Source organism: Geotrypetes seraphini, chromosome 10 (assembly GCF_902459505.1).
Source record: "Geotrypetes seraphini chromosome 10, aGeoSer1.1, whole genome shotgun sequence".
Classification (NCBI taxonomy): Eukaryota; Metazoa; Chordata; class Amphibia; order Gymnophiona; family Dermophiidae; genus Geotrypetes; species Geotrypetes seraphini.
This window is the reverse complement of record NC_047093.1, coordinates 120,638-148,329: the sequence shown is the minus strand read 5'-3', so window position 1 is coordinate 148,329 and position 27,692 is coordinate 120,638. Positions and strand designations below refer to the sequence as shown.

Genomic DNA, 27,692 nt, shown 5'->3' with positions numbered 1-27,692 from the left:
AAGCATTTTTTACCAAGGATTGGAGGTGGTCATTAAAGGACAATGTGGAATCAATGATGACGCCCAAGACCTTGCTCGACTGGAAGGACTGGAAGGAGTTTGTATATGTTTGGGCTTACTCTCTTCAGTCCAGCCCCCACTTTGGAGTCAGGGATGATTCTCTTGAGTCTCCCTTGTCCTCATGTACCTCCTCCAGTGCTGCAATTTCAAGACTTTGGGCAGCCGGCAGCATTAGCAAGTGATCCTGCTGCCATCAGCCTGCCCAGAAGCCTTCACTCTGCAGCATCTGCATAAGAGGGAACATAAGAATAGCCTTATTGGGTCAGACCAATGGTCCATCTAGCTCAGTAGCCCGTCCTCATGATGGCCAATCCAGCTCTCTAGTACCTGGAACAGGAAATACTGCAAAGGCTTCTAGGGCAGGCCAATGGCAGCAGGATCACTTGCTAACGCTGCCGGCTGCCCAAAGTTTTGAAACAGCAGAACTGGAGGTACATGGGGACAGGAGAGACTCAAAGAGCCACCCTGATTCCAGGGTGGACCAGGTGGGGAGCTGGAGAGAGGCTGCACTGGGGATGTGGTGCAGTTTGGAGGTGAAACTAGGGCAATGAAGGGGTAGGCCAGGGCTGGAGAAAGGGTAAGGAATGGGCAAGGCTGGAGTCAGATGTCCTCTTTTTTGACTTACCAAATCTGGTAACCCTAAGCCTGTAAAGCAGGGGTGTCAAAGTCCCTCCTGGAGGGCTGCAATCTAGTCAGGTTTTCAGGATTTCCCCAATGAATATGCATGAGATCTATTAGCATACAATGAAAGCAGTGCATGCAAAGAGATCTCATGCATATTCATTGGGAAATCCTGAAAACCTGACTGGATTGCGGCCCTCCAGGAGGAACTGACATTCTGCTGTAAAGGCTGTGCAGAACTTTGCACACTGGGAGAGTGGAAGACTGCCTCATCTGGTTTGATAGAGCGATTATGGTTTGATGCCAATCTTCTGGAAGATAGGCCCTTGTCGAGTTGTATGAGAGACAACGAACTGGTTGGAACTTTGATGTGTCTAACTTGATTATGAAACCAGTGCCTGTAGAGAGTGCACTGTGGTGTGAATGGTCATTAGCAACTGCTCCCTGGAGTGTGCTACTAGGAGCCATCTAGATAAGGAAATACTATGTGGTGGTGTCTTCTCAAGTTGGTTGCTACCACTGCCAAACAGTTTGTGAATACACGTGGTGCTGATAAGCTGAAAGGTTTAACTTTGTACTGGTCATGTTTGTTAAGGAACATAAATCTGAGAAATTTCCAGTGAGAAGGATGAATGGGGATGCGAGTGTATGCATCTTTGTGGTCCAAGGCGACTAACCAATCATTTTGTCTGAGAAGTGGGAGTATTGCTAGGAGTGAAATCATGCAGAATTTTTCTGTCTTGTGGTAGGCATTTAGGGGACCGAAGTCAAGTATAGATCAAAGACCCTGCATCTTCTTTTGGATGAGGAAAAATCTGGAGATAGTATGGAAGGAAACTGAGGGAGTATACTTGAGAAATGATCATAAGAACCCAATTAATTGTCTGTGGTGATTTTCTGCCATGCTGAGAAAAAATGTGTTAGCCCCCCCACCCACCCAAAGTAGGAGCCGGTTTGAGCAGAGGGCGTTGAGTAGCTGACAGTTGCTTGCGGTCTCGTGGACATTGTTTTTGAGTAAATGAAACATAGAAACATAGAAATAGACGGCAGATAAGGGCCACGGCCCATCTAGTCTGCCCACCCCAATGACCCTCCCCTACCTTTCTCTGTGAATAGATCCCACATGTCTATCCCATTTGGCCTTAAAATCAGGCACGCTGCTGGCCTCAATAACCTGAAGTGGAAGACTATTCCAGCGATCAACCACCCTTTCAGTGAAAAAGAATTTCATGGTGTCCCCGTGCAGTTTCCCGCCCCTGATTTTCCACGGATGCCCCCTTGTTGCCGCGGTACCCTTGAAAAAGAAGATATCTTCTTCCACCTCAATGCGGCCCGTGAGATACTTGAATGTCTCCTCGAGTGCGTTCCTCGAGTGAGTACAGCTGCAACTTATCCAGCCATTCCTCGTACGGGAGATCCTTGAGTCCCGAGACCATCCGGGTGGCCATTCTCTGGACCGACTCCAGTCTCAGCACATCCTTATGGTAACGCGGCCTCCAGAATTGCACACAGTATTCCAGGTGGAGCCTCACCATGGATCTATACAATAGCATAATGACTTCAGGCTTATGGCTGAACTCCTGCGTATGCAACCTATGATTTGCCTTGCCTTGGATGAAGCTTGCTCCACTTGATTGGCAGTCTTCATGTTCTCACTGACGATCACCCCTAAGTCTCTTTCTGCTTCAGGTCTTGTTAGGATCTCGCCATTAAGGGTGTAAGTCTTGCATGGATTTTGGCTGCCCAGGTGCATGACTTTGCATTTTCTGGCATTGAAGCTGAGTTGCCAAGACCTAGACCAGCACTCCAGTAGGAGTAGGTCATGCATCATGTTGTCGGACATTGAATTTATGTCTGTTGTGCTTTTGCCCACTACATTGCTTAGTTTGGCGTCATCGGCGAATAATGTTATTTTACCTCGCAGCTCTTCTGCCAAGTCTCTTATAAAGATGTTGAATAGGATCGGGCCCAGGACCGAGCCCTGCGGCACTCCACTGATTACCTCCGTCATTTCGGAGGGGGTGCCGTTCACCACTACCCTCTGAAGCCTACCTCCAAGCCAGTTCCCAACCCAATGTGTCGCCCAATCCTATAGAACTCATCTTGCTCAGCAACCTGTGGTGTGGTACGCTATCGAATGCTTTACTGAAGTCCAGGTACACGATGTCCAGGGACTCCCCAACATCCAGCTTCCTCTTCACCCAGTCAAAGAAGCTGATCAGGTTGGATTGGCAGGATCTCCCCTTAGTAAATCCATGTTGACGGGGATCCCATAGATTCTCCTCGTTCAGTATCGTATCCAATTGGCGTTTGATTAGAGTTTCCATTAGTTTGCACACTATTGATGTGAGACTCACCGGTCTGTAGTTTGCTGTCTCCATCTTGGAGCCTTTCTTGTGGAGTGGAATGACGTTAGCCGTCTTCCAGTCCAATGGGACGTTACCCATACTAAGGGAGAGATTGAAGAGCACGGATAGTGGTTCCGCCAAGACATCATACAACTCCCTGAGCACCCTGGGGTGTAGGTTGTCAGGCCCCATTGCCTTGTTAACCTTAAGCTTTGACAGCTCGCAGTAGACACCGCTGGGTGTAAATTCGAAATTACTAAACGGATCATCTGCGTCAACCCTTGTCTGTAGCTGAGGGCCGAGTCCTGGCGCCTCGCGGGTGAAGACTGAGCAGAAGTATTCATTTAACAGTTGGACTTTTTCCGAGTCCGCTTCTACATAGTCTCCGTCTGGTTTCCTAAGACGTACTATCCCGCCTGAGTTCTTATTTCTGTCACTGATATACCTGAAGAAGGATTTATCTCCTTTCTGGATGTTCTTCGCTAGAGACTCCTCCATGCGGAATTTGGCCTCCCTAACTGCTGTTTTGACGGCTTTTGAGTTGGCCAGATAGACTTCCCTAGAGTCCTGTTTCCCTGATTGTTTGTAAGAGATGAATGCTTTTTTCTTCTCCTTGATGAGGTCCGAAATCTCCGCAGAGAACCACTGTGGCTTATTGTTCCTTCGCCGTTTACTTACTGATTTAACATAGCGGTTTGTTGCTTCTTGTATGGTGGCTTTCAAAGTCGACCACATTTCTTGGGATCTCAAAGGAGCAGTCCTGGCATAAGGAGTGAAATGCTTCCAAGAAAAGTATTGTTGAAAAAATTGTTGATGGTATGATCTTTGATAAGACAAAGCAGTAGAAGATCTGTGATAAGGCTGGGACTGATCCGGAGGACAGACAGAGAGCTCACGCATTGCTTTAGAGTCCTCTGTGAGCTGTGACACAGTAGCTTTCACTTGTTCACCTAAAAAGACATTCCTCTAGTTTGCAAAGGGACTTGAACAAACTAGGGGAATGGGCGACGAGATGGCAGATGAAGTTCAACGTTGAGAAATGTAAAGTATTACATGTGGGAAACAGAAACCCGAGGTACAACTATATGATGGGAGGGATGTTATCAAATGAGAGTACCCAAGAAAGGGACTTGGGGATAATGGTGGACATGACAATGAAACCGACGGCACAGTGCACAGCGGCCACTAAGAAGGCAAACAGAATGCTAGGCATAATCAAGAAGGGTATTACAACCAGAACGAAAGAAGTTATCCTGCCATTGTATCGGGCGATGGTGCATCCGCATCTGGAGTACTGCGTCCAATATTGGTCACCGTAGCTTAAGAAGGACCATGGCGTTACTCGAGAGGGCTCAGAAGACAGTGACGCGTCTGATAAAGGGGATGGAAAACCTTTCATACGCTGAGAGATTGGAGAAACTGGGTCTCTTTTCCCTGGAAAAGAGGAGACTTAGAGCGGATATGATAGAGACTTACAAGATCATGAAGGGAATAGAGCAGGGGTGTCCAATGTCGGTCCTCGAGGGCCGCAATCCAGTCGGGTTTTCAGGATTTCCCCAATGAATATGCATTGAAAGCAGTGCATGCACATAGATCTCATGCATATTCATTGGGGAAATCCTGAAAACCTGACTGGATTGCGGCCCTCGAGGACCAACATTGGATACCCCTGGCATAGAGAGAGTAGAGAGGGACAGATTCTTCAAACTTTCGAATAATAAAAGAACAATAGGGCATTCAGAAAATTTGAAAGGGGACAGATTCAAAACGAATGCTAGGAAGTTCTTCTTTACCCGAGGTGTGGTGGACACCTGGAATGCGCTTCCAGAGAGCGTAATAGGGCAGAGTACGGTACTGGGGTTCAAGAAAGGATTGGACAATTTCCTACTGGAAAAGGGGATAGAGGGGTATAGATAGAGGATTACTGCACAGGTCTATGTTACTATGTCCTGGACCTGTTGGGCCGCCGCGTGAGCGGACTACTGGGCACGATGGACCTCAGGTCTGACCCAGCAGAGGCATTGCTTATGTTCTTATGTACAGGAGACATCTGTTGTTGAAGCGAAGGGGAGAGCGATGTACAAGAAGAACAAGCAATATTTGGAGGATTGAAGCAAGGTTCTGAGCACAGAAGGGCTGGTGATGGATGCTGCTCAATGCAGTCAGGGCACTGTTGAATATCCTCTGAGGCAGCAGGAGCGGGAGAGGGTTGATGGAGAAGAGCAACACTGTCCCTAATACAATTTTGTAAAAGTGAGAAAAATTCACTACTGTAGTCATGGAACTTTGAGCCTGTGGAAAAATTGTTGGAAGCAAGTGAGGCATATATAACTGTTTTGGAGATATGGGGTTGTCAGGAACCCGTATTGGAGATAGTGGCCGTTTCGATCCCATTTTTCTGTGAAAAGTTAAAAGTTTACCTTCAGAATCTTGTGTGGGTTCAGATGAGGACTGTGAGGCAGTGGCAGTACCCGCAGGATGTCTCCCCATTTTATCCTTTGGACAAGAAGCAGACGTGGGCTTCATGTAAACCGGTGGGGGAGGTGTTTTGCAAGCCTCCAGAGCTGGTTGCTTTTTCTTCACACTGGCCACGGATGCCGTTTTCTTTTGCTCCAACAGCGACCACAGTGAAGAGCTTCCTTTCCCCGGCCGTACCTGACTTGGACCCTGAGGGGGAGGAGGGGCATCAGGGATTTTCCAGCACCACTGAAGAGGAATTCCGTTCCATACCAAAAGAAAAAAGTCTTTGCGGTCCTAGCAACCGCCTGATTATGAAGTTTGTCAAAAACAAAATACCAGCGGTGTTTTTGCGAGTCTCTCTCTCCTTTGGGGTTTTTTTTCTGTATAGAGAAAAGAATAGTGGCAGTCTTTTAAAAATCTGTACTCTATTTTATATATTTTTAAAAAGAAATATCAATAATTAAATGTGTTTAGTAATTATTTTTTTTTAAATTGTGACTGAAGAGGCAAGGAGAGGGTAGAGCTGCAACTGTCAAAGAAAAAATGAACAGCTAAGGGGATGGAGCTTGGGAGGCAAGGTGTCCACACATGCTCAGTAACCTCTACTGTACCTACGGAAGAACACTGGCACGCAGGCTCAGTCAGAGGATTTCGCCAGCAAGTGTGACTGCAGTTCCCCTGCTTGTCGCCAGAGAAATAAGCATATGGAATGCCATACTTCACAGCCTCAGCTGTCACTGTTTAATTATGTACAAAAGTGTCTTAAATTTAACATGTTCAAGAAAAATAATAAGAAGACTAAGGGCTCCTTTTAACAAGCAGCATTAGCGGTTTAACGCATGTAATAGCACGCGTTAAACCGCCGGCCGCACTAGCCGCTAATGCCTGCCTTGATCAGGCGATAATTTTTTGGCCAGCATGGGGGTTAGCGCGTGATTAAAAGTCACGCGCGCTAACCCCGCTAGTGCGGCTTGATAAAAGGAGCCCTACTATTTAAAAGAAAGACAAACTAAAGCAATGATGTTTTAATATATACATCCCCTCCCTGTCTAGAAAGTACAACATCCTTTCCATTTTAAACCTTTCATTGCACTTAGTAAACTTTCCTGGACTCTATTCTGATACAAATTCTAAATTGTTTCTGTATTGCAAGGAAATTCTACATGAAAAATGAGAAACAACTAACAAAAGCAACTAAGGGGTCCTTTTATCAAGCTGCGGTAGGGGTTTAACGCGTGTTAAACCGGCTGCCGTGCTAGCCACTAACGCCTGCATTGAGCAGGTGTTGTTTAGCCGGCCGCGGGGGTTAGCGTGTGATGAAATGTCTGACGCGCTAATCCCACTAGCACGGCTTGATAAAAGGACCCCCAAATATTAAAAAAAGTTATTCTAACAGGACATTTCATTGGAAATTTCAAATCATTCTTTTTATGAGTTTTCAAATTATGTGGTTTTAATTGAATAAAAGCAATTCTTCAACTCTGAAATATGCTACTAAAATAGTTAAATGATAGAAAAAATTATTTTCAACCAATCAAGATTTATAATTATAGCAGAAAAAGTTTCTCCTTTTCCCAGTCCTAATGCTAGAGTTCACTTAAGAGGTCAAAGTTCCTGATCACAGCTTCTTTTGAAGTTAGGGCTTGAGACTGTCCATTTTTGCAAAAGACATGGAGAGCTTCATCTTCTTTGGCTCTGTTTCAGTGGAGGATATTTTTCCTAGTAAACCCAATGGTAACATGCATTGTCTTATCGCCTTGGTAAAATGTTTTTCATTGATGTGCCACAGATTGAAGCCCTTTGGAAGGTAAAGGACCAGGGATCTAGGTGCAAAAATGAGAGTTTAATAGTAGAAGAAAAAACCTTGAGATCTCCTAATATACTTGACTATAGCAGACAACTCTAGTAGTTTTTGTTTAACTTTACAAAACTTATTTTCACATTCTACAGGACATCCCTATTTCTATATGCTAATACAACAGCCACCAGCTGGAAATGCCATATTCCTTGCATTCATAAGTTAACACAAAATTATTACCTATTATAGCACAAGCATTGTCCAGGAAACAAGAGAAATGCAACCAAGAAGAAACTGATGGACCTTTGGTCTGTCCAGTGTGACAACTCTCATGTTCTAAGAAATAAAATCTCAGCTAAAAAGAATTCAAAGGAAATACACTGCGGGGTGGGGTGGGGGAATAATAATAATAATAATTTTATTTTTTATATACCGCCACACTATATACTTCTAGGCAGTTCACATACAAAGAGAATTTATACAAACAGTAAATAAAATACAATTGATTTAAAATATATATTAAAATCAGGCTAACAGTCTAAAAGAACAATGTACATTTTAATAAATTTATTAAATAAGTCAGTTTTCAGTGGTGACTGGAGGGCCCTTTATTCTAAAAAGTGAAGTAGGTGCCTTCTTTTCTTTATAGAATAGAGCATAAGTGAGTATTTACTTGCATATAACGCCAAGGCAGTAGCTCTTACAAATAGCCATACAGCTGGCTTAAGTGTACACTTATGTCCCCGAGATATACATATAACTTTTGCACTCCACCCCTGCTCTGCCTATTCATATACCCAGCCACCTTTAAGCTATTCATTGGCAGAGATATGCACACATTTATAGATTGACTCTTGGGCGTGTATACTCTCTGATATGTTCATACATACTTGTATGCTAAACATTTGCTGCCTACTTACGACCAGGCTGGAGATTCTGAGCTCTAAGAAATGAAACGCTTCCTATACATTTTTAATGACCTCCCAGAATGAAAAGGATACTACTGTAAAATGGGCAAAAGGCTTGCATTAATTTAACAGATGGTCACTGTCAAATATATATGTTTAATAAACTGATCATTGCCAACTAGAAATGTTTAATAACCAACAATATCACCTCCTTTTTTCAGAAAAAGGATAAAATATAAACAAAAAAGAGTGAAGTCATCGCTTATCTCAGCTTCAGTGGAATGAAACTGTCATCTCACTGAAGCTTCCGGCAGCAGGAGGCTATTAAACTCTATGAAGGGTGCTGGTCTCAGGCAACAGGTGTTGGACCCAATAAGGGATCAGGCAATTCTGGACCTATTACTTACCAATGGAGAAAGTGTCACAGAGGTCTCGGTGGGCGACACATTGGCCTCCAGTGACCACAACATGGTATGGTTCAATCTTAGGAAAGGTTTCACTAAATCTATCACACTGACCAAGGTTCTCAAATTCAGGGACACAAACTTCCAAGACATGGGTTCCTTTGTTCACCAGGCGCTACAAAGCCAACAGAAACCGATAGCGTGGAAGAAATGTGGTCGACTTTGAAAGCCACCATACAGGAAGCGTCAAACCACTATGTTAAATTGATAAGTAAACGGCGAAGGAACAATAAGCCGCAGTGGTTCACTGCAGAGATCTCAGACCTCATCAAGGAGAAGAAAAAAGCATTCATCTCTTACAAACAATCGGGAAAACAGGACTCTAGAGCAGACTACCTGACCAAGTCAAAAGCCGTCAAAACAGCAGTCAGGGAGGCTAAATTCCACATGGAGGAATCTCTGGCAAAGAACATCCATAAGGGAGATAAATCCTTCTTCAGATATATCAGTGACAGAAGTAAAAACTCAGGCGGGATTGTACGTCTTAGGAAACCACACGGAGACTATGTGGAAAAGGATTCGGAAAAAGCCCAACTGTTAAATGAATACTTCTGCTCAGTCTTCACCCGAGAAGCGCCGGGGCTTGGCCCTCAGCTACAGACAAGGGTTGACTCAGTTGACCCGTTTAGTAACTTTGAGTTTACGCCCAGCAGTGTCTACGGTGAGCTGTCAAAGCTCAAGGTTAACAAGGCAATGGGGCCTGACATCCTACACCCCAGGGTGCTTAGGGAGTTGAGTGAGGTCTTGGCGGAGCCACTGTCCGCGCTCTTCAACCTCTCCCTTAGTACAGGCAGCGTCCCGTTGGACTGGAGGACGGCTAACGTCATTCCACTCCATAAGAAAGGCTCAAAGATGGAGGTTGCAAACTACAGACCAGTGAGTCTAACATCGATAGTGAGCAAACTAATGGAAACTTTAATCAAACGCCAATTGGATAAGATCCTGGATGAGGAGAATCTACAGGATCCCCGTCAACATGGATTTACTAAGGGGAGATCATGCCAATCCAACCTGATCAGCTTCTTTGACTGGGTGACGGGGAAGCTGGATGTTGGAGAGTCCTTGGACATCGTGTACCTGGACTTTAGCAAAGCATTCGGCAGTGTACCACACCGCAGGTTGCTGAGCAAGATGAGTTCTATAGGATTAGGTGACACATTGACGAAATGGGTTGGGAACTGGCTTGGAGGTAGGCTTCAAAGGGTAGTGGTGAACGGCACCCCCTGCGAAATGACGGAGGTGATCAGTGGAGTGCTACAGGGCTTTATAAGAGACTTGGCAGAAGGGCTTCGAGGTAAAATAACATTATTCACCGATGACGCCAAACTAAGTAATGTAGTGGGCAAATGCACAACGGACGAAGATTCAATGCCCGACAACATGATGCACGACCTGCTCCTACTGGAGCGCTGGTCTAGGAACTGGCAACTCAGCTTCAATGCCAAAAAATGCAAAGTTATGCACCTGAGCAGCCATAATCCATGCAAGACTTATACCCTAAATGGCGAGATCCTAACAAGAACGGTAGCAGAATGAGACTTAGGGGTGATCGTCAGTGAGGACATGAAGGCTGCCAATCAAGTGGAGCAAGCTTCATCCAAGGCAAGACAAATCATAGGTTGCATACGCAGGGGTTTCGTCAGCCGTAAGCCATTATGCCATTGTATAGATCCATGGTAAGGCCCCACTTGGAATACTGTGTGCAATTTTGGAGGCCGCATTATCGCAAGGATGTGCTGAGACTGGAGTCAGTTCAGAGAATGGCCACCCGGATGGTCTCGGGACTCAAGGATCTACCGTATGAAGAACGGCTAGACAAATTACAGCTATACTCGCTCGAGGAGCACAGAGAGAGGGGGGACATGATCGAGATGTTCAAGTATCTCACGGGCCGCATCGAGGCGGAGGAAGATATCTTCTTTTTCAAGGGTCCCACGGCAACAAGAGGGCATCCGTGGAAAATCAGGGGCGGGAAACTACGAGGTGACACCAGGAAATTCTTTTTCACTGAAAGGGTGGTTGATCGCTGGAATAGTCTTCCACTGCAGGTGATTGAGGCCAGCAGCGTGCCTGATTTTAAGGCCAAATGGGATGACACATGGGATCTATTCACAGGGCAAAGGTAGGGGAGGGTCATTAGGGTGGGCAGACTGGATGGGCCGTGGCCCTTATCTGCCGTCTATTTCTATGTTTCACAAGGGCTGAAAATTCAGCTTATCACTTTATAGCTAGAACTAGTGTTTAAGCCTGTTACATTAATGGGTGCTAGAGTAGATGTCTGTCTGTCTTTCTTTTTTTCTGTCTCTCTCTGCCCCGTCTATCTTTTTTCCTTTCTTTCTTTTTCTCTCTTCCTGCCCCATCTATCTTTCTTTCTTTCTCTCTCCCTGCTCAGACCCTCACTGAAGCCGCTTTCCAGCTAAGGGATCCCTTGCCCTTTCCTCAATCCAGCTGCCGGCACACACCTGCCCAGCTTACACAATGGGCAAACACGTCTCATCTCCCCTCCGAACCCCATTCGCTCATCCTTGTGCTGGATCGCCGCCTGATGTTTAAACCCATTACATTAACAGGTGCTAGAATAGATGTCTGTCTTTCTTTCTTTTTCTCTCTCCCTGCCCCATCTATCTTTTTTTCCTTCTTTCTCTCTCTCCCTGCCCCATCTATCTTTCTTTTTCTCTCTCTCCTGCTGCCTATCTTTATCTCTCTGTCCCTGCCCAGACTCTCACTGAAGCTGCCTTCCAGCTGTGCCAGCTAAGGGATCCCTTGCCCTTTCCTCAATCCAGCTATGGCTTCCACTTTCTAGTGGCTATCCCATGTCTCTCTCCTCACCAATCCAGGCCCCAACTCCCAATCATGCATCTTTTTCCTTTCCCACCTAAATATCAGTAGCAGCGGCAGCAATCCTGACTCGCCAACCCCCCATTCCTTACACAAAGCAGCAGGGGCAGCGCTGTAAACAGGCTGTTCGCAGCCAGCCGACAGGGCCTTTCTTCTATCACATCCGCGAACAGCCTGTTTACAGTGCTGTCACTGCTGCTTTGGGTAAGGAATGGGGGTTGGCAGGTGAGGACTGCTGCCACTGTGCCGACGCTTACCTAGTCGGTGGTTCCTCCCTGCTCGGCGGCTTTCCTGCTCAGTGGCTTCCTCTACGGAGTTGTCGTGTTTGCCACTTCAAACTCCGTGGCCCCTCATGCGCAATAGGAGCCAGAAAACCGCCGCACACAAAACACCACAGGCTCCTTCTACTGCCCATGGGGGGCCACGGAGCTACAGATCATGGAGGCAGGGATCATGGAGGTAGGAGTGCGCATGCACACTTAGGGTTTTATTATTATTGATGTTTATGGAATCTGCCAAATACATACCAAGAATAACATCAAAAGGAGGAAGAGAAAACAGGAAGGGGGCAATTGTTGGTCCAGTAGCAATACTTTCTATTGTAAGCATCACATAGTATTTGTTTTTTGTTTTGTTTTTTTAATAGTCTTTATTAACATTGCAACAAATTACAAAGCTCAATAATAACTCAGTTAACAGATAGAATTACCAAACAACATATGATTGGAACTAAATCAATCCCAGAGGTGATGTATTTTTACAAAAAAAAACCCCAAAGATCTACAAATTATACAAAATAGTGACTGGAAGTTATTTCTTCTTTGTAGTCACCAAGAAGAACCATCTACAACCCTGATATATCCCAACCCCCTAAGCATCACTTATTCAATAATCAAAATTATTCCTTCCTTGAGTATTCCCCGGTAAAAACAACCTTGTTCGGATCTGCTTTACAAACAGGAATGGAAGATATTAGAGAATGCTATGCACACTGCTTTATTAAGATTCCAAATTCAGCTTAATGTAAGTTTGAAAAGGGAAATGGATAATGGACTATCATTATGCACCTGTTCTGTAATAAAATGCAGCTTTATACATATTAGACAGAATAGGTAAAATAGAGGTCAGTAATAGGGGGGGGCGGGGGAGCGTATCTGAAGTAGTTTTACAGGCTCTAGCAAAGGACCTCATTTGGCTGACAAAGGTATATATTGGAACGAAGTAAATATTACACACAGGCTGATAAGCCTCACTTCGGTGGCTGGAAAAATAACAGAAGCTCTGCTGAAGGATCATGTGTCTCCTCTTTTGAGAAATCTTCACTGGCTCCCTGTCTATCTTAGGATACAGTTTAAATGCACTTCTATGGTTTTTAAAATCATACATGGGCTATTTACATCTGATTCCTCTATCTTTGAATAATCAGATCTTCTAATTCAAGAAATTCTCAGAAATTTAAGAAGAAATGAGGTTCTTACCTGCTAATTTTCTTTCTTTTGGGCTCTCCAGACCGGTACAAGCTTCACTGATGAGTAATAGCTCACCATGACCAGAAGGTGGAGACTGAGACCAAACTCTTGATTATAGTACTTAATAGCTGTCCCTCCCACTATCTAACAGCCTGCCGAATAGCCAAGCAGAACTAAGAAAAGCTAATTATAAACAGTAATACTCCGAACAGGAATAACAATTTATATACAGGAATGCGGTTGGAAAAAACATAGAACAGACCCCTGCAGCAAAAGGTACCCACAGCTCGCCAGCCGAGCCACAGCTGCTGTTCTTTGATCTCCCTGGCCCTAGAAAAATACTAGAACCCATAGAAAAAGCAAAATCTTCATGCAAACAAACCCGCAAGAACAAACAACAGACAAGGTGGGGTCCCTGTACCAGTATAGAGAGTCTAAAAGAAAGAAAATTAGCAGGTAAGAACCTAATTTCTCCTTCTTTGTCATCTCTCCAGATCGGTACAGGCTTCACTGATGGGACATACCAAAGCAGTACCCATCAAAGGGCCGACACCAGAACACGCTAACCACTGCGTCCCGATACACCTGAATGTCCGTTACACAGACATAAACGCGTGAGACAATTGCACACAGGACGTCAGCGCGCTGGATTCAAACAGTATTTTACAGCGGTCCGAGGGGGTGTGTGGGAGGAACCCTCCCATTATAGAGGAAACAGCCTTTTTCCCTCTTTTTAGGGGAAAATTACAGTTTCATCTGTAATGGATATTCCCCCCACGGGAGCACCAACAGTTTTAAGTAAAGTGGGGGGTTCCCCCCACACACACCCTCGGACCACTGTAAAATAGTGTTTTGAATCCAACGCACTGATGTCCTGCGCGCGATTTGTCTGTCCTCAATTGTCCACGTGCAATTATCTCGCGTTGTTTTGACTCATCACCGAACATCCACACAGTAATGGTGAATAAAGGAATACAGAGAAAACCAAATCATAACTTTACAGATATCCACTGGAGGCACAAGAGAAGACTCAGCCCAAGAAACCGCTTGACCCCGAGTGGACTGAGCCTTGAGAAAATCTGGAACAAACTTCTTCTGAAGATATGCAGAAGCAATAGTCTCCTTAATCCAATGCAAAATGGTAGCCTTGGAAGCACCATCCCCCTTACAAGGACCTTCTAAGAAGACAAAGAGATGATCCTTTTTCCGGAATTCCTGGGTCCACTGAACATAAGAATGAAGGACCTGACAGACATCCAACTTGCACAACTGCTTCTGTTCCGAAGAGTCCTCTCGACTTCCCAACACCGGGAGGACTACTGATTGATTGACATGAAAAGGCGAAACCACTTTCGGCAGAAAAGAAGGAACAGGCTGCAACACAACACGCTCCCTAGAAAACTCCAGGAAGGGAGGCCTACAAGAGAAAGCCTGCAGCTCAGAAACGTGTCTCGCAGAAGTAATCGCCACCAAAAAGACCGCTTTAAGAGTAAGGTCCTTCAAAGAGCAGCAACGTAAGGGCTCAAAGGGAGGGCGCACAAGCACGGACAGGACCAGCTTGAGATCCCAAGACAGAACTGAAGGCCACACCGGAGGCGAACCACATCTGGCAGAGATGTCAAGCATTGACCCTGCAGCAACCCACGAAAAGCGGACAAGGCCCCTGTCCAGGCCATCCTGCAAGAACTCCAAGAGGCACAAAAGGAAACCACTCCACGCGCAGCACACCACTCCTCAAATAGACATCACACACGAACATAAGCCCTGGAAGTGGAAAGTCTCCGGGACCCCAAGAGAGTGGAGATCACCTTATCTGAATAACCTTTCTTACCTAGGCGTTTCCACTCAAGAGCCAAGCTGTAAGACAAAAGGGACCTGGATATGGGCTGAGTCAGAAGGTCGGGCACATACCACGGGCTTTGAGGCCAATCTGGGGCCACCAGGATCACGCAGCTGGGGTGCCGAGTAATGCAAAGAAGAACTCTGTCCACCATTGGCCACAGAGGAAACATGTACAGGAGGCCCGCTGTCAGCCAAGGCTGTACCAGAGCATCCAGTCCCTCAGCCTGAACATCCCTGCACCAACTGAAGAACCATGGTGCCTTGGTGTTGACACTCATGGCCATCAGGTCCATGACTGGCGGACTCCAAGTCTGAACAATCAACATGAAGTCTGCAGAATCGAGACACCACTTGCCGGGATCTAGTACGTGCCGACTGAGGAAGTCTGCTTGGACATTCTCCACTCCTGTTATATGGGAAGCCGAGATGTCCAGAAGATGAGTCTCTGACCAGGCTATGAGCAAAGCTGCCTCCTGCGCCACCAGACGACTCTTGGTTTCCCCCTGACGATTGACATAGGCCACCGCTTTGGCACTATCCGAGAGAACCCAAACAGACTTGCCCGTCAACAATGTCTGGAACGCTAGAACGCTAGCTGGATGGCTCTAGTCTCCAGAACACTGATCGACCAAGACACCTCCTCCAGAGACCAACTGCCCTGAGCCAGGCAACCAAGATACTGAGCTCCCCAACCAAGTAGACTGGCATCCGTGAGAAGCACTGTCCACTGTCCTCACTCCCTGCACCAGACTGGATGATTGTAGCCACCAACGGAGAATGTGACAAGCAAACCCCAGAAGAGGAACAGGAGAGTCCAGGTCGTGCACCTAAGGTGACCACCGCCAAAGCAGAGCATGCTGAAGTGGGCGAATGTGAGCTAGGGCCCACCAAACCATGTCCAGGGAAGACGCCACTGACCCCAGAACCTGGAGAAATCTCTGAGCCTTAGGACATCAGGAAAACATCAGAAGGTGAATCTGGAACTGCATCTTGACCATATGGGCCTCCAGCAGGAAGACCTTCCCCAAGCCGGTGTCAAAAAGAACCCCAAGGTACTCCAGGTGCTGAGACAGAGCCAACTGGCTCTTTGACAGGTTGACTACCCATCCCAGCGACTGCAGGAAATCCACAACCAGAGCCGTAACCCAGGCATTTTCCTGAAACGATTTTGCTCGGATCCATCAGTTATCCAGGTAGGGGTGAACCAGAATGCCCTCCTTGCAAAAGGCCGCCACCACAGCCACGATAATTTTGGTGAACGTCTGAGGAGCCATAGCCAGACCAAAGGAAAGCACACAAAACTGATAGTGCTGTCCCAAAATTGCAAACCGCAGGCACTACTTTGTCAAAAAACCCAATATACTACACCCAAATCAAACAGGTTTCTGCCATCATTCCACTCCTTATTAGGCCTGACCATTCAATCCAATATTTCCTTGACCAACATAAGTTGGTAATTCTCATTTCATTGGACCTATCAGCGGCTTTCGATACCGTCGATCACCAATTGTTCTTGAAAAGATTATCTGCAGTTGGAATCAAAGAGCAGGTTATAGAATGGGTCTGCCCTCATTTCACAGACCAAACTTCTTCTGTGGTCTTTAATGGCACAACTCAAAAATCTACACAAATAACTTCGGCATTCCACAAGGTTCGATTCTTTCTCCGCTATTCAACATCTACCTGCACTGCTTCTGACGTTATGCCAATCAATAGGTTTTACATCCTATGCTGATGACATTCATTTCGTTCATCCAATTGACCCTTCAAATAAGAATGAAATCCATGCCAGCAACTTAAAATTAACTAGTATTAAAAACTGGCTTAGAGATAATGTTATCCCTAAGCACTTCTAAAACAAATTGCCTTCTCTTCCAATGGAAAGAGGTCATTCAGCTATCCTCCGCAATCAGTATAGATAACTTCCCAATTGATGAGGCAGACATCAAAATTCTGCCTAAGAAGGGCCCCTAACCTAAGTTCCTCAGAGTCTCGCTAGGCGCCGCCGCCCTCAACAGGCACCGTATGCCGCTTAACGATAGCTGAGACCACTGTGTCCACCACTTGTGACTTCAAGGTATCCCTATCCCCCTCTGGAATGGGATACAGATAAGCCATGGAGCATGCAAAATGAAAAGGCGCCTCCAACAACATCCTGAATATCCTGATGCATAGGAAGAGCGAGATGCAGACCGGATCCCCCCAATCAGAGCATCTACCACATGCGGGGTCTCCTTCGCCTCCTCCTCTAAGCGCAACACCGAGGAGACCTGAAGAATCAGGTCCTGGAGCTCACCCTGCTGAAAAATGTACACCACGACGCTTCCTCGCCAGGTGATGGAACTGCAAAAGCACCGCTACTGGCATCTGTTCCCCCGAGAAGATCCTCCATTCCCCCGAGAAGATCCAGGTCGTCATCCTATGAAAACTGCTCCTCAGACAACACATCCTCGTCCCAAGACACCCGCGGCTACTTGGACGAGGGAGAAGACGGGGACACGACTGGAGCTGAGGGAGACCGATCCGGAGTGAACATAGAGGGAACCCCCCCCCCCCAAGACCCCAGGGGTGGAAGCAGGACTCTCAGCCGCTTGAAAATAAGCCTTGCACAAGGTAAAAACATAAATGGGGGGGGGGGGGGGACCCCTGGCGGCCTAATGGGGCTCACTGCCAAAGCAGTGGACCCAACAGAAACCTGCCCCTGTCTCTCCAATACAGGAGGAAGGTCACCTTAAGGCTGCAGACAAAAAAATGGAGGGGCTTCCCGCCAAAAATGATCCCTCTGAGGCCTATAGCGGCTGAGAGGCCTAAATCGCCCCAGTTGCTAAAGTAGGCAAGCCGGCAGCAGTGGTAAAGGAGTCCCCGGCACCAGTGGTAAGGGAAACTTTATTTCCCTGACCGTAGGCGGCTAGGGGAAACCCTGTGAGCGTGGAGAGGGATACCCGGACTTTCCTGCTGTCAGCTGCCAGCGAGCGAGGTACTCGCAAAGAGGATCCTTGGATGTCAGCACCCGATGCTGATGAGGATTCCCCTTTACAGTGACTGCACAGACTGGCTGCGAGTGCCTTGCGTCTGGAGCACTTTCTCCTAGTGAAAGTGCTCATTGCACAATACATGCCGTTTGGCTCTGTAGAAGGCAGAGAGGAGGCAGAGAAGCGAGAGGAGGAGAACAGGGGAGCAAAACCAAGAAACAAACACAACCGGAGGAGAAAAGCAGGAGCAGAGGAGGCCGGATCGACTGGGGCAGCGGCGAGAGTTAGCTCCGCCCACCCCCGACGTCATCCAGAGTAGCTTCCCCTTAAAAGGGGAGGGACTAACGGCGCTCAGCCGTTCGGCGCGCGGCGCCTTTGCGAAGGGCCTCAAGAAGGGACAAAGTCACCACAACCAAGGACACCAGGGAAAGCCTGCAAGGTAAGGAAGCGGCAGGCACAGAAGGTAAAGCAGAGACAGACACACAAGGAACACACACACACAGGTAAGGTAAAGCCAAGACAGCACACACAAGCAAAAGGCAGAGAGGACACCAGCCACAGAGGAAGAGAGAGGACACCAGCAGCAGGCAGAGAGAGTGAGAGAGAGGACACAAAGCAGACACAGAAGGCACTACCATACATAACATCTGCAGGTCACACGTAAACTGCTAACTGTTATTTTAAAGCAGGAACAACAATGGAAGTAGAGAGAAACCAGAAGATGAGCTTTTCAGTGTTCTGCACAGACTGTCATATGTATGACTACCTCCCCTCGGGGAAACAGTCATATGTATGCGGTCGGTGTCAGGAGCTGAAAAGCTTGAAGAAGGAAGTAAAGCGACTAGAGGACAAGATACAGGAGCTAGAAGGACTCTACACTACTGAGGACCCAGTCACAACAGCTGAAGATTTCATGAACAAGCGACACATTGAGGAGGAAGTCAGGGAACTCGAGAAATTCATTGAGGAAGCCTACAGGAGGAGGGTGGAAGAGAACGAACTTCAGATGGAAGATGAAGTTACACCAACATGGAAGGGAGAAGAAGAAGCAGATGACCTCAAAGAAGACGCCCACAGAGGAGCATCACACGAGGGGGAGAAAATGGCTGGTCGATGCCTAGAAGAAGAAACATCGAAGCACATCGAAGACATAGAAGAAGAAGCAGCGAAGTACTCCAAGGACATTGACCTGAGACCGAAGCGAAAATTAAAGAAGGGAAAGTCAGCGATCCTAGTGGGAGACTCGATCCTGAGGCATGTGGACAGCCACGTTGCAGGAGGGAGAGAGGATCGACTGGTGACCTGCCTCCCAGGAGCAAGAACCAAGGACATCATAGACAACATTGGAAAGATCCTGGACGGAGCGGAGACAGAAGAGACCACAGTATTGATCCACATCGGGACGAATGATGTCAGCAGGAGAGACTACAGAAGAAGCACGCTGATTGAACAGTTCAAGATTCTGGGAAGGAAGCTGAAGATGAGGACTCAGAAGATAGCGTTCTCAGAGATCCTACCGGTACCGAGGGCAGATGTGAAAAGACAGGAGGAACTACAATCAATGAATGCGTGGATGAGGAAATGGTGTGAAGAAGAAGGATTCCACTTCGTGAGGAACTGGACAACGTTCTGGGGCAAGAACAAGCTCTACAGGAGAGATGGACTGCACCTGAGCGCGGTGGGAACTAGACTTCTAGCAAACAACGTCAGGAAAGGAATAGGACAGGCTTTAAACTAAGAAGAAGGGGAAAGCCGACAGTCGACCAAGCGTCGACGATTCGGAAGAAGGTATCCCATGAAGATACTAAAGGGAAAAAAGGCTGGGAAGAAACAATGGTCAAATTACAGGAGTTAACTAACACAGAAGAGGAGGTTAGAAGTATTGTAGCACAAGAGAATAAACTAAAGACTGAAGCACAGGGAAAGGAAATGAAGACAAGAAAATACCAGGATCTAAATTGCATATATGCTAACGCAAGAAGCCTAAGAAACAAAATGGGGGAGTTGGAATCCATGGCCAATGCAGAAGACATAGACATTATTGGAGTCTCTGAAACGTGGTGGAATGAAGAAAACAAATGGGATACAGCACTGCCAGGGTACAAGCTCTATCGCCAGGACAGGTCAGGACAAAAAGGAGGTGGAATAGCCCTATACATAAAAGAAAGCATACAATCGACAAAAATGGACAAAGCAGAGATGACCAACAAGCTGGAATCGCTATGGATTAAAATACTGGGAATGAAAGGGCCTGAAATAAAGATGGGTCTATACTATCGACCACCCGGGCAAACCAGAGATATCGATGAAGAAATGGAAGACGAGATGAAGCGTGAATGCAAAAGCGGTAACACGGTTATTATGGGAGACTTCAACTATCCTGGGATAGACTGGAGTCTTGGAATCTCAAAATGCGCTAGGGAGACAGAATTCCTGGAGGCTATACAAGATTGCTTCATGGAGCAGCTTGTAAGAGAACCGACGAGAGGAAATGCCACTCTGGATCTAATCCTAAATGGGTTAAAGGGACCAGCAAAGGAAGTGGAAATAGTAGGACCGTTGGGAAACAGCGATCATAATATGATCAAGTTCAAGGTCAAAGTAGGAATACCGAAAGGAAATAGAACCATAGTGACAACGTTCAACTTCAGGAAAGGAAACTACGAAGCAATGAGGAAAATGGTAAGGAAGAAACTTAGGAACACTTCCAGAAAATGGCAAATGGTAGAACATGCCTGGTCTTTTTTCAAGGACACTGTGAGCGAGGCGCAAAATCTGTATATCCCCAAATTCAGAAAGGGGTGCAAAAAGAGTCAAACAAAAGACCCGGCGTGGATAACTAAAATAGTGAAGGAAGCGATAGGAAATAAGAAATATTCATTCAGGAAATGGAAAAAGGACAAAACTGAGGACAACTGGAAAGAGCACAGGAAGTATCAAAAAGAATGTCACCGTGCGGTTCGAAAAGCCAAAAGAGAGTATGAAGAGAGGCTAGCCAGGGAAGCTCGAAATTTCAAACCGTTCTTTAGATATGTTAGAGGGAAGCAGCCAGCCAGGGAGGAGGTGGGACCGCTGGACGATGGAGACAGGAAGGGAGTGGTGAAGGAAGAGAAAGAAGTAGTAGAAAGACTTAACATGTTCTTTTCGTCTGTATTTACAAATGAAGACACATCCAACATACCGGAACCTGAGCAAATCTTCAAGGGAGATCAAGCAGAAAAATTAACATCCATGGAAGTGAGCCTGGAAGACGTACGCAGGCAGCTAGAAAAACTAAAAACTGACAAATCCCCGGGTCCGGACGGAATCCATCCAAGGGTTCTGAAGGAACTAAAGGAGGAGATAGCGGAACTACTGCAGCAAATCTGCAATCTATCCCTGAAAACAGGCGTGATCCCAGAGGACTGGAAGATAGCCAATGTTACGCCCATCTTTAAAAAGGGATCAAGGGGTGACCCAGGAAACTACAGACCGGTGAGTCTGACCTCGGTTCCAGGGAAAATGGTGGAAGCACTTATAAAAGACAACATCGACGAACATTTTGAAAGAAACAAATTTCTGACAGTCAGCCAACATGGTTTCAGCAAGGGGAGATCGTGCCTAACAAACTTATTGCACTTCTTCGAAGGAATTAACAAACGAATGGACAGAGGTGACCCCATAGACATCATATATCTAGACTTCCAAAAAGCCTTTGACAAAGTACCCCACGAACGCCTACTTCGGAAACTGAAGAACCATGGGGTGGAAGGAGATGTACATAGATGGATCAGAAATTGGTTGGCGGGTAGGAAACAGAGAGTGGGAGTGAAGGGCCACTACTCGGACTGGAGGAGGGTCACGAGTGGTGTCCCACAGGGCTCGGTGCTTGGGCTGCTGCTATTTAATATATTCATAAATGATCTAGAAACAGGGACGAAGTGTGAGATAATAAAATTTGCGGACGACACCAAACTATTTAGAGGAGCTCGGACTAAAGAGGACTGCGAAGAATTGCAAAGAGACTTGAACAAACTAGAGGAATGGGCGACGAGATGGCAGATGAAGTTCAATGTTGAGAAATGTAAAGTACTACATGTGGGAAGCAGAAACCCAAGGTGCAGCTATACGATGGGAGGGATATTATTGAAGGAGAGCACCCAAGAAAGGGACTTGGGGGTAATGGTGGACATGACAATGAAGCCGACAGCACAGTGCGCAGCGGCTGCTAAGAAGGCAAATAGAATGCTAGGCATAATCAAGAAGGGTATTACAACCAGAACGAAATAAGTTATCCTGCCGTTGTATCGGGCGATGGTGCGTCCGCATCTGGAGTACTGCGTCCAATATTGGTCGCCGTACCTTAAGAAAGATATGGCGTTACTAGAGAGGGTTCAGAGAAGAGCGACACGTCTGATAAAAGGGATAGAAAACCTTTCATACGCTGAGAGATTAGAAAAACTGGGACTCTTTTCCCTGGAGAAGAGGAGACTTAGAGGGGATATGATAGAGACTTACAAGATCATGAAAGGCATAGAGAGAGTAGAGAGGGACAGATTCTTCAAACTTTCGAATAATAAAAGAACAAGAGGGCACTCGGAAAAGTTGAAAGGGGACAGATTCAAAACAAATGCTAGGAAGTTCTTCTTTACCCAACGTGTGGTGGACACCTGGAATGCGCTTCAAGAGGACGTAATAGGGCAGAGTACAGTACTGGGGTTCAAGAAAGGATTGGACAATTTCCTGCTGGAAAAGGGGATAGAGGGATATAGATAGAGGATTACTGCACAGGTCCTGGACCTGTTGGGCCATCGCGTGTGCGGACTGCTGGGCATGATGGACCTCTGGTCTGACCCAGCGGAGGCACTGCTTATGTTCTTATGTTCTTATGATCTAGGTAAAATACAAATTGCTAGTTAGCAAAAAAAAAAAAAGCAATAACAGACAAGGGGAATGCTCCCTTCAGACTGGCACAGATTTTTTGATTTTCAGAACAGACTCCACTGGCTCTCAAAGCTATATGCCTTGTCTGTATCGGTGGTAAGGCTTACATTGAGGCACCTTTACAAAATTTTGGGGAGGTGAAGGAAGGGAGAGGAGGGACTCAAGACGTGGCCCATCGAGTGTGACACCCCCGAGGTCGGACGGACCCCCAAACAGGGCCCCTCCAAGCTCAATCCGGCACCAGAACAGGGACAAGGAGCCCTAAACAAATTCCAACAGCCCTAACAAGGGGAGACTCTACCACCTGATAGAGACTGAGAGAAGACTGTTAGATAGTGGGAGGGACAACTATTAAGCACTATAACCAAGAGTTTGGTCTCAGTCTCCACCTGCTGGTCATGGTGAGCTAATACCCTTCAGTGAAGCCTGTATCGGTCTGGAAAGATGAGAAAGAAACTGTATTTTCCAACTTTAAAAGGAATAAAATCTATTGGTAATATTACTCGATCTTTCTCATATACTTTTACAATGATTTGGAATGGGATTTCTTCTTGTGTTATAACTCTTCTCTCCTTCCAGATTTTCCATAAATCTATGAAAACAGTTATTTCAACAGTTCCTCGAAAATTTAAGGAAAATTAGTTATCTTCTCTCTAGGATGTCAGATGAGGGTCTTCACTAATAAGTTATTTTCTATTTTCTCAAGACCAGATTCCACCAAGAAATAAAGCTAATTATTTACCTGTTTCAAAAAAGAAATCCACATTTAATGATATACCTCCAGGTGAGAAAGTGGTCTTTGAAAATGAGCTACAAAACTTTATGGCAGTTTTGGAAAATTCTTTTTTAGATGTCAAGGAGAGAGCTACCTTAATAGTCAATTTTATTTTTGAACAAGACCTCAATGCCATCATGAGATTGTTCTTCAGAAATTCTGGAACCTTTTTGTGGTCAACGTTTATGGTTATATCCTGATGTAACCAAAATCACACAGGATAGGCGAAGACAGTTTCTTGCTATGAGAGATGAAAAGAGGAGGTTGGGTGCTACTTTTATGTTGGCCTACCCCTATAAATGTATTGTTAAATACTTGGGTTTAAAATATGTCTTCTTTATTCCTGATCTAAGATCTTTTTTTGGACTTCAAGGGGTTAACCAGTGTTAAGGGTGGAAACTCCAAAATGTGAAGACTGAGGGGTTTCAGCCGTATAATAGCCTTAGCCTTGAATTGTATTGTTATAATTTTCTCCCTTTAATTTCTATTTCTCTCTCTCGTTGAATATTGTGGTCTAAGGAAGAGTTAAAATTCCAATGTTTTTTCTTCTTTTTTTCCTTTAAATACTGTTTCCTAATGGGATGTTTAAGTTTGGATATGACTGAATTTCTGGAGCAAGTAGTTTTACTTGTAAATTTAGGATAATTTAAAAAAAGAAAAAGTTTTTTCTTCTAATCTAACCATTTTCACTTCGATTATCGATTTTTATGTGAACTGAGTCGAGCTCCTTTTGGGGAGATGACACAGTATATAAATCCAAGATTTAGACTGGATTAGAAAGAATAGTGAACTACCTCAAACTGAATGTGTTACAAGATCCAAGACAACATGGTTTCACAAAGGGGAACTTGCACCAAACAAATGATTTCTTTGACTGGGTGACCAGAGAACTGAATAGAGGATGTGCACTAAATGTAGTCTACCTGGATTTCAGTAAAGCTTTTGACATGGTTCCTCATAGGAGGCTCATCAATAAACTCAGTGGGCTGAAGTTACGACCCAAAACGATGATCTGGATTAGAAATTGAATGACTGACAGATGACAAAGTAGTGGTAAATGAAATTTGTTCAGGCATCGGCACTGGGACCCATTCTGTTCAATATATTTGTGAGCGATATTAATGATAGATTAGATAGAAAAGTATGTCTTTTTGTAGATGACACAAAGATTTGCAACAGAGTGGACATGCTAGAGGGAATAGAAAACATGAAGAGACGGTCTAATGTTGTGCAGTTAAAATTTAACATAAAAAAGTGCAGAGTGAAGCAATCCCAAGGAGCTATATATGCTAAGGGGCGAGAAGCTGTTATGCAGGGAATGAGAGAGGGACCTTGGCATGATAGTGTCTGAGAATCTCAAGGCCATGAAACAATGTGATAAAGTAGTAGCTGTAGCTAGGATACTGAGCTGCATAGAGAGAAGAATCAAAAGGTGCAGTCCAACATCCAATACAGAAATACACAGTAGATCGATAGTGGTATAGACCCGACACAGTCCTTGTTCCTTCTTCCGGGGTCCGGTATGCCATGATCCACTATGGATGAATAAGATGATGAACAATACAACGTACTATGTATTACTTAGCAGCGTTGCTGATCAAGCTTAGTCGCCTAGTCTGCAAAAACTGAAAACTGGTATAACCTCTGTGCACAGATGTTAAACAAGTAAGGAAGCTCATTAAAAAAATAACTTCACACACATCTATAGTGGGTGGCTAGGTGATTGAAAAACGATTGGAGGAAGCTGAAGGGTTGTTTGGGGCTCCTAATATGCTTGCACTGGCTGCATGTGCATGTGCGTACTCCCATCTGGTGGATCTTACTTTTAAGAGTAGTGGAAGATATAAGTAGGAAGTACCACTGGACTCTCTTCAGCAAGAAGGGGGTGGGTAATCTATTAGCCTAGTCCTAACCTTTTGTTGTCCCCTTAAGGCAGAGCATCTGAACTTCCTTCAAATCAATTCAGCATATCCAACTTGCCTCCTCACTATGTTTTGGAGAAAGTACGTATTCCCTTGTCCCAGAAGGACTTTTGGTAAAGAGTTCAGACCTGGTATTAGGTATACAGGTTGCTGTTAGAGGCAAAGCCCTAACATTAAGAGATTTGAATTGATTTGGTTCACAAGGAACAATATAGCAAGAAAATTAACAACAGCAACAAATCATAAAATGTAAGAAACAGAGAAATCGTATTTGTAATTATTTTTCAAAAAACATGAACAAGCTATGTAAAAAATTTACAAATCAAATAGCTCTTCAAACTTCTAATTTCTTCTGATAAGGAGGCCCAAAGTAACCAAATACATAATTCCTGATAGAGGACAATGAAGGACGTTCCATTAAAGTATACAGAGATGAATGCAGCTGCCTTGTAGGAGCATAGTTTTTAACTACATCAGAAAGATATTTTGGGACTTCCGTATGAAAAGTTTTAAATACCAAACACAACATTTTAAAAATGCATTCTTGGTAACGTTGGCAATCAGTGCAATTCTGCCAAAATGCTATCTTATACAGGTATTTCTATTCTGCTTTTACCTAATTAGTTCAAGGACAGATAACAAAAAGTGAAAATCAGTCCAATTTATCCAGGAACTACAGAATTAGACAATAATTTATATTGCAATAATTGAGCTCAAGTAAATTCAGTCATATTGAAACAAAAATATTTTAAAAGAATTGGTGTTATATGATTTGTTCTCTTTTCTATTCCCCTTAGATCAATTGAGCTGCATTGTTTTAAATTAACTGCAGTCTATTCAATCTGAAAAAGCCAATTGCAATTATCCAATCTGCTCGTTATAAGAGCATGTGCAATTTTCATAAAATTTGATCTGCTCGAATGGATTTAGTTGACAATCATTCTCATCTGAAAACAAGACTCGACCACATCACTATTCTGTAAATTAAATTTCATCTGATCATCACAATGAAATCCCAAAGTTAACCCTGTAACGTCAGTTTTAATACCAGTGGATTAGGCTTACAAGAGTTCTACTTGGCAACATATTTTCCTACATTCAAAATCAATTCTTGATTACTTAATCAGTCACCTAAGCAATTAGGTACACAGATTATTGTGTGAGACATAGCTGAGGTTCACATTTTTATAATTGTAGCTCAAAGCTAGTTACTTTCAAGTGTTTTCCTGTTCGTGAAGGGCTTTTGGTATTGGGAGATCAGTCCTGGGTTAAGTGCTCTGTGCAGTAGGCAGGTCCCATGCCTCCATGCACAACTAATCATACTCATTTATCATGCATGATAACTTAAGTAAAAGGCTTCTCTTTTAATACTAACGAAAACCTCCAAATGTATAAACGCCAGTGAGAGCACACCCCGTACAGTGATGTGAAAATGTTCCCCCTCCTGATATCCCCTATTTTTGTGCACTGCATAAGAGTTTTGGAGAACCATTCAGTGTATCACCCAAGTGAAAAAGTAACTGCTCCCTTAATCAACTAAATTTAACTGATGATTAGATTTAACTGGTTGAACAAAGCCAGCATGCTGAATCTAAACCTCACTATATATTGAACCTTACCATTTCGGTGAATTAGTCACCACAAAGTTTCTACTGGAACACTATATACTATGAGCAAAGGAAATTCCAGGAGAAAAAACAGTTGGAAATGTGTCAGTCTGGAAAAGGGTACACAAAGTCATTTTTGAAGCTCTAGGACTCCAAGGAGCCATTATCTCCCAACCCACAAGATTTGGAGCAGTGGTGAAATCTTCCCAGGAGTGGCTGGCCTGCCAAAATTACTCCCTGGATTAGCTGTTGCTGCTCTCTTGGCATCACAAAACTTCCCAGATCATCCAAAGAACTGCAGGTCTCTCTAGCCTCAGCTAAGGTCAGTGTTCATGACTCTACAATAAACAGAGAAAAATGAAGGTTGATAAAGACCATATGACCATCTACTAACCCTTCCTTTCCCTTAAGAAATCCAATGTACTTGTCCCAAGCTGTCTTGAGTTCAAATACTGGTTTTGTCTTTACCATCTCCACCAGGTTGTTCCATGCATTCACCACTCTTTCTGTGAAAAGGTATTTTCTGAGGTTACTTCTGAATCTACCCATTTCACCTTTACTCTATGCCCCCTCATTCCAGAGTTCCCTTTCAATTGAAAGACTCATCTCAAGTGCACTTATGACACATAGGTACGAGGTATTTAATCATCTCTATCATATTTCCTCTCTCCTGCCTTTCACTTAA

The 27,692-nt window shown here is 44.9% G+C and overlaps 1 protein-coding gene across 9 annotated transcripts in view; it reads right to left on the bottom strand.

The window, feature by feature from the left end:
* Nucleotides 1-6,499: 6,499 nt before the first annotated feature.
* The window catches only part of CSNK1D (casein kinase 1 delta), a 126,980-nt gene continuing 105,787 nt past the window's right edge, over nucleotides 6,500-27,692 (bottom strand). For 6 of the 9 annotated variants that reach the window (XM_033960918.1, XM_033960916.1, XM_033960913.1 and 3 more), the window contains one exon: nucleotides 6,500-7,312. In XM_033960918.1, the coding sequence (XP_033816809.1) occupies nucleotides 7,262-7,312 (51 nt within the window). In that variant the 3' untranslated portion in view covers nucleotides 6,500-7,261. Of the gene's footprint in view, nucleotides 7,313-22,713; nucleotides 27,346-27,692 lie in introns of those variants that run through there. The other 3 variants (XM_033960914.1, XM_033960919.1, XR_004540873.1) reach the window with 2 other exon arrangements.